The sequence below is a fragment of the Anoplopoma fimbria genome, chromosome 19, assembly GCF_027596085.1.
Source record: "Anoplopoma fimbria isolate UVic2021 breed Golden Eagle Sablefish chromosome 19, Afim_UVic_2022, whole genome shotgun sequence".
NCBI classification, from domain to species: Eukaryota; Metazoa; Chordata; class Actinopteri; order Perciformes; family Anoplopomatidae; genus Anoplopoma; species Anoplopoma fimbria.
This window is the reverse complement of record NC_072467.1, coordinates 18,211,148-18,223,067: the sequence shown is the minus strand read 5'-3', so window position 1 is coordinate 18,223,067 and position 11,920 is coordinate 18,211,148. Positions and strand designations below refer to the sequence as shown.

The 11,920-nt window shown below is 40.0% G+C and overlaps 1 protein-coding gene across 2 annotated transcripts; it reads right to left on the bottom strand.

The window, feature by feature from the left end:
- Nucleotides 1–910: 910 nt before the first annotated feature.
- LOC129108426 (transcription factor 12-like) lies at nt 911–11,844 on the bottom strand. Of its 2 annotated transcripts, none has more exons than XM_054620235.1 (13): nt 11,682–11,844; nt 9,074–9,173; nt 8,218–8,363; nt 8,003–8,126; nt 7,837–7,907; nt 7,371–7,467; nt 7,185–7,258; nt 6,273–6,449; nt 5,462–5,573; nt 5,161–5,308; nt 3,428–3,663; nt 2,076–2,253; nt 911–1,876 (listed from the first exon to the last, which is right to left on the bottom strand). In XM_054620235.1, the coding sequence occupies exons 1-12, from the start codon at nt 11,748–11,750 to the stop codon at nt 2,111–2,113; spliced, it is 1,497 nt and encodes a 498-aa protein (XP_054476210.1). In that variant the 5' UTR covers nt 11,751–11,844; the 3' UTR covers nt 911–1,876; nt 2,076–2,110. The 2 variants fall into 2 exon arrangements, with proteins under 2 accessions (XP_054476210.1, XP_054476211.1); XM_054620236.1 differs by having other exon boundaries at nt 5,161–5,305.
- Nucleotides 11,845–11,920: the final 76 nt, after the last annotated feature.

Sequence of the window (11,920 nt, the reverse complement as noted above, 5' to 3'; positions counted from 1 at the left end):
ACTTGTTTAAAGTGGGACATATGACCAACAAAGACGGATAAAGGCTTAAAGTTCCCATAACATTTTTTTTAAGGACACCTCGAGAGAGGACTGCAGATGTTTGTGGTTCAGTAGTGTAGCCAGTGGTGGAAGAAGTATTCAGCTATTTTACTGAAGTAAAAGTAATACCACAATGTATGAATAGTGTTATACAATGTAAAGTCCTGCATTCAACATTTTACTTAATTAAAAGTACAAAGTATTAGCATCCAAATACACTTACAGCAGTTAAATGAATAGTACTCATTATGCAGAATGGCCCATGTGGGAATAATGTTTATTATAGCATTGGTTGTTATTATGGATTCATTTATGGCTTTAATGTTGAAGCTGGTAGGGTTACTTTTTAACTATACTTCTGGGTAGCTTGTGAATTTCACCAAGGGATTATTCAAATCTTATCTTTCATCATTTATTTGTCAATTATATTTTGTATTATGTGTAGAGTGAAGTAATTATAATCAAATGGTCAAATAAAGGTAGTGGAGCAAAAAGTTAAATATCCCTCTTACATGTAGCGGCGTCTAATGTTTGTTCTTTAACATCGACTTCCTCAGGCGTTACTAATTGTGATAACACTACTGTGTCATTTTCTGTTTTTGTGATTGATAACTACCAACAACTACCAACTTTTAGAACTTTGTCTCTTCCCATTTATTACATTGATAACTTTTCGAACTTGGAATAGTCTGAATGCACTTGTAATGGAGTTGTTTGTTGCATAAGTATAACGCCTAAATTAAGGTTTGATTACTTGTTCCTAAACACTACTGTTCGTACTGTAGGTGTGTGTGTGCATGTGTGATGGACACATCTATAAAACATTATAGAACAGACTCAAACTATTTCAAAAAAGACATTTATTGCTACATTATCATTTCGACACATGCCTGAAGGCTACTTCAAACTGTACACATACTGTACATGTTATGATAGGAGTATTACAGATTATTTATGATTATTATTTATTATTTGTTCAGCAGAGTGATAAGCAAACAAGACATCAATTATTCTGTAATACTGTATTGCTCAGAGCATGACATGTGGCTACATCTAGTAAAACTGCACAAAAATGTTTTTTCTGTGTAAAAGTAAATAGAGACATTATGAAATTCACAATATTTGTATAAAAGATAAGTTACATAACTTAGAAAAAATGTAATGTTCTATTAAAAACTCAAACATGCAAAGAGCTTGGACTATGTCCGAAGAGCAATAATTACACTGAGAAGAGGAGGGATTCTGTCCACCAGGGTATCATTAAGTATAATCCTGTTAACAATGCTTTAACACAAATTTGTAACAAATTTACAGAAAACAGATGAAGCCCACGTGTTACAAGATCATTCTCGGAGATCTGTTCATTCACAGAATGGTCAAACTCCTGCAATACTCACACAAACGGTCGCACACAACAGCTCACACACACACACACACACCCACACACCACAGGACAAATGAAATCCGTTGTCTGAACACACAGATGTGTGAATGTTGTTCCTCTGAGCTCGGTGAAAATCACGAGAGTACGTGGTAAATAATGATACACTGTAAAAGTCCAAAAGTTATCTGGCTCTGCCAAAAAATTAAAAACTGCAGATGACCCCGAGTCCCTTTTGGGTTTCATCCTTTCAGATATATTCAAAACAGACAGATAATCAATAAATATACAAAATATGTACAAAACATCTGCAGCTTACAATGCATTTGTCTGTTACAAGTAAAGTTTAGGCACAAAGTTAGACTGATTGTTCAACGGAGAGGTCGTCCTCCGAAGCCCGGAGAAATGCTGGACCTCCAAAACAGCTGGATGTTTCCTGGTATGCTCTTCACTCATCTGAGACACAGAGATAATGACAAAATTAGAACTTCTATATAAACATTATTAATGTTGGGCTATTTCCAAATGTGGTTTGGTTGCGTTAACATTTGTTCAACCACAATATTAAAATCATATATCACGCATAACTCATTTTGGAAACGAATAAAGTTTATCACAGATGTATAAAAGTGTAACTGTGTAAGTTGATATGTACTTTATGCTGGATTTGATGCCGGTATTATCAGATGATCAGAGGTGGCCCATGGGGTTTGATGCGTCTGTCACACTGGGATGGTAAGCCAGATGAATGGACTGTGGGTCGTTCATGACTGCAGACGCCTTCTCCTCCTCCCTCCTCCGCAGACACGCTGCCTTCGGGTTCAGGTTCCTCTCTGTGGGATTCAACACACAATGAGTTAGCGTTTCACTAAATTTAAAAAAGAAGCTGAAGATAGGTGGTAGTATGTGGATATTATTCATTTCCATACATCTGTATACTTCAAAATCAGGAATTATAGCTCTGGGGAAACTTTTGGAAACTACCTCGATGAAGTAATTATAGCTCTGTGTATCACCCATTAGTGTTGTGACATACTGCTGTCATGGTGGCTTTAAACCTGCTCTAATCAATATTTGTATTGATCAATATGACTTCATGTATTGTAAAATATCTCTATTAGTGAGAATTTTCACTGTTGTGCTTCTCCGCTCAAGTGGAGCGTTTTAGCATATTTTAGCTCTTTGTTTTTGATCTTGCAACTGTAATGTTTTAGTTCACTCTCTCAGCTCTCATCAGTGTTTGTTTTGGCCATTTGTTGAAAATCCACTGTACACTACCTGCCCAGGACCCAAAACCAATAAAGTAAGCGATTAGCTGGTGAACATAGTTGAGCATTAGGCTGCAAAAGATATTTTGCTCAAGAGTTGGTAGGCACCAAAACAGAGCTAAGCAGAGAGTGAAAATGAATTCTGTGAACTCGACTCCAGCATATTACGAAAGGTTTCAAGAGTAGTAATGCTGTTAACACTAAATTCCTTTACCAATGTTTGTTATGCAACTTAAAAATAATAACCTCAGACATTTTCTGTCTCTATTTAGTTGGCAGGATTGAAAATAAGTCACTATTATTCAATAAGCTATTTGTTGGATTGTGGTTTCAGAATGATAAATGACAAAATGGGAGGCTCCACAGGATTATATGTTTCCCTTGGCATCTATCATGTTTTTCCCAAATCATGTGCAGATTTTTAGGCATTCTTAGTCTTGAAAAATTGTCTCCCAGGAAGAAAAATTGTCTCCCAGGAAGATAAGCTTAATCAGAAATCGAAAATAAATTATAATAATGCCCAATGTCTGCTTACTGTATAAAAAGACAACTTAATTGCCCCCAAGTAGTAAAACATCTCCCTGGATAAACTGCAGCTAAAACATTTTTAAAGTCTGTAACCAGCTGGTTAATCTGCGACTCCTAACCACTAGATGTAGGTTCCTATCTTATCATCACTCTCTCCTTAACTCATTTGACTTTACAGAGACACAAGGCCTCATCACAAGGAAACACTGACCTCTGACTTGTTGCTCAAGGCTGAGGATCACCGACACGGCCTGGTGCAGAACCAGAAGCTTGGTCTGCGGCTTCTCGCTCTTCAGGTGCAGCTGACACATGTGACCGAGCTCCTTGAAGGCCTCGTTGATGTCCCGCACACGCAGACGTTCACGGGCGTTGTTGGCCATCCTCCTGTCGCGCTCACGCTCGGCCTTCTGCTCCGGACTCAGATCTTCATCCCCGTCCTCGTGGATACTACAACATCAATGAGACGTGTATGAGAAGACGCTGGTAAGGATGCTCATTATTCTACTGTTCTTTTAAACATTTATGTTTTTGAAACTGATATTCAAGCTTAAGTGGATCTAAGAGCTTCAGTGGATCACACACGAGAGTAGAGTTATACTGTGGATCTCTCTGCCCTCTGCTGGTCACCGAGCTGACACTGTGTTATTGAATCTCCTAAATTAATCTGTTGTCCTCGTTTGTTCTTATAAAAGGGATTATATTTATTGACAAGCTCATGTGATCAGGCGAATAATTAATTTATAAAGTTTTAAATTTTTTGAGAATTTTTTTTTTTAAGATGATCCTTTCTCAGTCCATAACCACTGATGATCCAGAGATGCACTCACATTTTAAAAATGTTTTTTTATTATCAATCATTGTCTCATTCAATTTTAATAAGAAGCCAAAACAAAGACAAACGTCCAGTAGAGGAATTGTTGCTGGAGGATTGTCCCCATATGTCAACATTGATTTCCCTCAACTAGATTATAGATATAAATAAAAATAAAAGATTTGCTCAGGCATGAGAGCTGATGTCCTGAAGTGATCTCTGAAACTGGAGAAGCCAGAACGAACACTCAAATTAATCTTTGAGGTTCTCAAGATGTTCAATCTGGTTTTAAATCACTGGCTAATTTAAAATCTATAAAATGCCATTCTCAAGTCACAACAATCTGATGACAAAAATAGAGCTGAAAAAAATCAATATCAATGGGCAACTATTTTAAAACACAATCCATTTTCTAATTGCAAGGATTTGCTGCCTTTTTTCAGTTTTAATATATTTGCAATGTAAAAAAAGAATCAGGTTTCGGACTGTTTGACAAAACAAGCAATGTGTTGATATCCCTTCTGAACTCTAAGAGCTTGTAAGCATTTATTTTCTCTATTTAATGGTCTAAATAAATAATTGAAAGAAAATAATCAAAGTTGCAGCCTATGTTACAAATAATGGAACTAACTTAGCGCTGTAACCCAGCCTGTTTCGTATTTTAGTCTTGATGGCGACCATGGACAGTGGTAGGATACAATAAAAATGACCCCACTACCAAAAATACATCTTCCTAACATTGATGTCTTTGCCATTTCCTGGCAGCTCCTATTTTTTTCCCTCATTTAATTCACTGCAACATGAAGAAGAAAGATGAGGCAGAGCTAAAGAGGCTCGCCTGGACACAGCTGCCCTTCACATCAGGGAGTCTGACAGCGATTTAAATTGGTGAAAGGAGAAGACTCTAATTCTTGGCTTCTTGAAATCTGCAGTACTACTTTACTGTCAGAAAATACATCTTTCTCAATTCATTTTTTTACATTGCAGGTTATTAATCATGCACATCACACTTTTTCAAGCATTTTCCAACTGTTTTTTCTGACCGTGTGAATTCTTTTTATATATATATATATTTTATATATATATATATATATATATATATATATACTTAGCAGGAAAGTGTGACTGTTTACCTGTTACTTCCGCTGTGTTCTCCTTGTGTTTTGAGGTCACTCTCCTCATCTGATCTCTGGCTGTCAGAGCTGTGACTGGTGTGCATCATCTCTTCCCTTTCCCTGCTTTCCATCTTCAGCTCCAGATTATTCTGAACTCCCAGACCTCCTGTGGGAGATCACATAAAATTTTAAATATATATATATTATATATATATATATATATATATATATATTAAAGCTGTGAGATCTCTTAAGTCTTTATGGCTCAAAGGTTCAAAAGTTCAGATATAGGAGGTGAAATATGCAGCAGCCTCTCTACCTCCACTCTGCATGGGCTGAAGCGTGGTCCTCGGTCTGGCCTGGTACGGGTGGCCGTTTTGTGTGCGACTCTGGAAGGCTGAGTGGTTGTTGTTCATATTGACAGCTTCAACCTTTATGAAAAACAAAGAAAAGGATGAGATAAGGGAAATATTCATGTGTTCATGAGACAGCAAGCCTGAATCAGTCACATACAGTAGGCCTATACAACTTTTAAGATCCAACCCATGACAAATAAGTCACAAAACCGACATCTGCCTCCTCGTTTAGATCTCCCGCTCTACAGAATTAATTTAATCTCAGACAATCTTAATCCTTCCCTTAAAACTACTCCATACTCCCTACACATATCACTAATTCTCTTCAGGAATGATGATTCACTTCTCATCATTTGTAAAAAAAAAAAAAAAAAAAAAAAGTAAGAGAATTTAATACCCCCCTCCCCCAAAAGGATTAGACTTAAAAACCCCATTCCACTGCATGCACTCCCCCTCCAGCTGGGCAAAAATCCCCTGGTCTGCTGAAAACATGCTGGAATGGGAATCACCCCACAGTGGAATTAGAGTCCGCACATACTGTATGTTCTCCACACAAGGGCAACGCGTCACAGCGCTCTGCCATTGTGCTCAGTTTCCTATTTCAAGGACAACAACCTTAACACGAGGAAAACATGCAGACATAGAGGGTGGAAAATTCCTGTAACTGAACACCAGCACACACACGCATGCTGTACACACACACACACACAATATGGAGTTCCCATACACGCAGCCCTGCACTTAATTAAATACTTGAAAGAAATGGTTGTTTACCATGGCTGAAGTGTGGCAGGTGAGCGGCAGAGTGCTGGCCGGTCCCAGGTGGCCGTGGAGGTTCTGGTTCAGCAGGCCGTGGATGTCGGTGGGCAGGACGGCCGTGGGGCCCACAGCGTGGTTCCTCAGGACGTGGATCACGTCGTCCAGTCTGTCCAGGCGGTCCTCCACCTGAGACTGCAAACGACAAGGCACAAAAAGTTATTTATGGTAATTGCCAATTAGGACACAGTTTATATCCTTTTTGTTTTACCAAATTTCAGCTCTAAATTAATTATTTAAAAAAAAAAATTGTTGTTTTTTGTGTTTGTTGTGAAAAAAATTGTCAAGTAAGTCAAAAAGTAACAAAGACAGGTTTGTTTTAATTGGAATGGTAGAAACGTAAATATTTCGGGAGCTAGCGCTATTAACATTCTTGCCGAGGGCTATCTGACCAAATTGATATTGTATCTGTGCATTACATATGAAGCTACAGCAGCAGGTTAGCTCAACTTAGCATTAAGACTGGAAACAGCTGGCCTGGCTCTATTTCTTGCCCAGGTGCAGTGACTTCCTGGTCTTTTGTCGACCCCTTGCCAAACTATATGTGTAAGGCTGCTGTTCTCAGTTTGCCTTCATTTGTAGCCATTTGCAGTCTCCTCTGGATGCAATTCTCTTTGTGAATGGTATTCTCAAGCAATTGACTGGTTTATTAAGCAAATACCATTTTTATTATTATTATTATAATTGTTATAGTTGATGTATTTATTTTTGTTATATTGGTATTTTCAAAATGGTCGGAATTCTCCAGTTATGGGAACATTCTAATGCATTTATGCGTTATACTCTTAATTATTGGTTTTAATATGCTTATATTCAATATAAATATTTTAGGTATTTTATATATATATATATATAAAATGTAATCTTTACCAATGATATAAGTGAAGACTCATAGTGTGGTGACACTGGTGCCTGAACTGAACCCCGAGGCCACATGTTTGTACCTGAGAAGAAGAAAACAACCATATTAGACCATATAGGGGTTAAAAAACACAGAATATAAAATATTTCACTCTGGGCTGCAGCTATAGCAGTGTGTGTGTAACTCCAGTTTACCTGCAGGTTCAGCTGCGTTCTGCAGCGGGGACGGAGACCTCACCGGTGTAGACGAGCTGGAGGGGAAGCTGCTGCTGGTGTGATCGGGGGAATAAATCTGGCAGCAGACGGGGAGAGAGAGAGAGAAGGAGGGGGGAGGAGGGCATGGATCATTTTGAAAGCACAACTTGTCATTTCTGCGTGAGGTTTTACAGCTGCTGCCACAGCCTTTGGAGCAGGCTCGTAACACAAACTAAACTCATCAATTCTGCCCATTTTACTAGTCAGCAGCTAATAAAAAGTCCAGCAGCAGGAGCCTTCCTTAATATGCACTGGTCTGTTACAGGCAGGGACAAACCACTATTTTCCCTTTTGCATTATGCCGCTGGGGCTCTCAGGGCTTGGTTTGATGCTCTGCTCTGTACTGTTTGAACATAACACGGCATAGATGAGCCGTTCTAATGGGATTGAGGTGGTGCATACTTACAGAGGCCAGAGCTTTGCCCAAGGTATCGCCTGTCTGTGACCCTCCTGACACATGTCCCTTGTTCCCTGAGACTGAAGGAAAAACACCCATTGTAAATTATCTCAAAAGAGAGCAGACAAACCTGAGTTGAAATACATGTTGAAGATTATTTTCTCCATTTCCTCACCTGTTGAGTTCTCTGAGGTGTTGCCTGACGGAGTGCGTGATGCTGTATTGTTGCGGTGAAAAGTGGACATTGGTGGGAGACCCCTGTTCATGTCGGCAGCCATCACTGACTGTGGAGAGTAGTCCTGAACAGTAAGCAGACACACATTATTATTATCGGCGGGGGTGAAAAGGCGCTGTGCTGTCAACATCCAAGGTCCTGGAGGTAAATCTCACCAGGTGACTGTGTTGTGTTGGCTGCAGGCTGCTGTAGCTGCCAGGCTGTGTTTGGTGGGCTGTGGCTGCTCCCAGTGCACCTTCATAGCCCTGCTGGTTCAGCCCATTTACAGCGTTCCAGATGTCAGGCGAATTGCTCATCCCCTCTAAAATAGGTAACAATATGTTATAGCCTGCACTGGAATAGCATCTCAAACAGCCAGTCAAGTCATAAAGCTCTTTGGAAACAATGAAGCCCTATCTGTCAGTCAATGGCTGGACAATGTTCATTTATATATCTGATGTGACAATCTTTTGTCGGCGCATGATAGTTGTAAAGAAATTCATGGTTTCCAGAGGATCGATCCAGCTGACTTTGGGGATCCTCAGACTTTCCCTCTAGCGCCACCATGATGTTGACAATTGTGATTGAAAGTTATTGGATGGATGTCAATGAAATTTGGTACAAACATCCATGTCCCCCTAAGGATGAATTTCACTTGGTTGTTCCTCTGACCTTTTATGTAGCGCCATCATCACGCAAAACTGTATCACTTTAGTTTTTGACCAAATACGTGAACTTACTGGCTGTTTTTGTATCCTTGAAAACTCGTAGTACTAGTACGTCCTTAAATGAATATGTCCTTAAATGCCACTGAGTCTGGGCCATGTATCAATACTATACATAAGTGTGGTCTTTTCCTGGTTTGAAAGGCTGTCATCACTAAAGTGATGTATTCTGAACTTATCACACACTTCTAACTGTTATATTATTTACCCACTGAGTCATTATACATACATACATATAACTGATGATTATTCATCAAATAGCTCTTTGTGTGAATATTTTGTAATATTTAGGATTTTTTGAGCTCACCAAAGAAGGTGCTTGCGAACACATTGCTGTGGGCCTTGGTGGACGGATATGAAGATGAGTTCTGGTTGATGTCGTCATTAGTGGGAGACTGCCCGTAAACCTAAAGAGAAGAGATTATTTTAGGCTTTGTTGACTTTGAACCATGACATAATGTACACAAACAATTATTTTCCATTTGTCTGGAACACTCAAAACCAATCTTACTGCCACGAATGTGTGAATACAGTGAGTGTGAGCTGAAGCAACAGTATTATAAAAAACAAAGCAGAGAGCTGATGCACACACACTTAGAGCTATTGCGATAATCCATAAGCTGCAGATCCATGCACCTCCTCATCCGGATTTAGGAACCATTCACCATGAGAAATCCCTGCCCTAATCATGATCAGGTTCGGCTGGCTTCAGAAGACTGAGATACAATTCACTCCCAAATTTAAATTGAATTACAGGCCTTCTCACACTTTGTCCTCAGAACCAAACCGAACGGAGAACTGAGTGTCTCCCTCATGATCCCCTTCTGGAGGAAACAAAATATTGTAAACAGCATATGGATCTAAAAATTAACCTAAAGATACCTTTGGTTTTTAATTGTAAAGCACCAGGCTAGAAGCCGCACATATGCACACAAAACCCACACACATGCTCACTCACTCAAACACACCAAGAGGTCTGGACTGCACCTGCACCTCCCTCGATTGCTTTGATGTGCCCCAGGAAATGAAAATAAACCTCCCTGCACAGCATCAATGGGGTGTCAGTTACCCGGACGACAAGTTCTGTAAAGCAGGCTATTAAAGACTCTCTTGAGTATGCTTGTGCAAGCACACACACACACACACACACACACGCACACACACACACACACACACACACACACACACACACACACACACACACACACACACACACACACACACACACACACACACACACACACACACACACACACACACACACACACACACACACACACACACACACACAGCCGTGACCCTGGCTGGCATGAGTCCCATGGTGATTGTGGGCTAGGCCAAACAGAGGAGCCCCTGCCGACACTGGCCCCGTCTGAGCCGCCATGGGCAGCATATGGCGGAGGATAAAGCCAATTGTCCTCCTTACCATCAGCATAGCAGGCGACCCGTTAATAATGGTCACACCCCCACCCCAGCACGCCCTCTCTGGCCCCCGCTGGAGAAGGGGCCGTCACCATGGCATCCTCCTTTAACATAGCATTGATTTAGGAACCATCAATCACTGCATCACAAATGATAAGGGACATTTTTCAACAAATAAAAAACACAATTAATAGAGGATTGAAATACTATAAAACCTTCATATTTGCTTGAAGTAATCATTTTGAATGAGTCCCTTTTGACAATGTTCAATGGACAATGTGCATCTCCAAAGTTCTTTTAATCCAGAAATATGTAATATATGTAACAAACGGCTACACTGGTTTCCCATTGTAAATACACACAGCATTACCATGCTAGATGAGTGAAATATCAACTTGCTATTCAGGGCCTATGCTGTGCTCCACCATGGCCAACTCCAGCCACATGCAACCAATTTTCTGCCTCTGTGATCCACGATGTCTGGATATGGTTAGTCTCACAGAGATCAAAGCTGCCTTTGATAATGGCAGCAGCGGTGGAGGGACTGCACTGCTCCAACATAGCGGGGTTAAATCAAATAGAAATAGCAGCAATCTGCTTCATGTCAAGATGTTTTCTGCTGCCAGGCTTGACTGCACGGTGCTTAGAGAACAGGAAGCACGAGTCTCACCGGTGCATTTTAACAGTTTGTTAAAACCACAAGTGACAGAGGTGTTTCTGAATGATTATTTTAGTCGCTGTGCGTGCTTCAAGTAATGTGATTTTGTGACTAATCATTATTTTTACTGTCATGAAATGGCATTCTTATGTGGATTAAAGGCTGTTAAATGGAATCAAACAAAAAAAAGTGACCAATTGGCAGCCTAGAGATTTTTACCTTATAATGTGACACAAACTCTTGTCCTGCAGCAACTCTGGCAAGTTTCAACCACTGAACTTTAAACAAGAATAAGCTTCATACAATGTGCACAACTACTTAAGGAAGTGTCAATGACACATTCAGCACAAATCATAGACGTGACCTCTCCAAATCATAAAAACTCTCCCACTCAATCTCTCACACAGAGAAAGATGTATACACACACACACACACACACACACACACACACACACACACACACACACACACACACACACACACACACACACACACACACACATGCAAACCAGACAGATGAAACAACCTTTTATCCCAACACATGTTCTGTGCAGAGTATTAAACATCCCCACCAAATCTGAATGGCCTCATTAAAAGATGTATGTGCAAAATTAGAAAATGTTAAGTTATAACATGTTGGATGTTAGTTAAAAAAAAAAATTCTCTTCAAACACAATTAACAAATAAAGATTAAAAAAAAAAACTGTCTTTCATTATTCAAGTCAACAAACAAGCAGAACATCTGAGAAGACAATTAGAGAGCGCAACAAGACAGCATCACCACACTGACATGTGTCATGCATCCTCTGAAATAATGAAATAGAAACAAACTCACCGGTTTCATGTTGTAGCAGTACATCATTGAGTTGTTTCCTGTTCCAGAGACAGGATGGGCACAGTACATAACTCCGTCTGGTTCAGGGCAAGGCTCTCAATACAGTCCACGAGCAGCTCTTCTGTCCGTGTCTTTACTCATGTGTATGTAGTCCACATGCACTCATTCCCCTAACCTACCCCTGCTGGTCACGCAGCTACCCGCAGACAACTTATGCAAATAAGGGCTGGACCATTGCA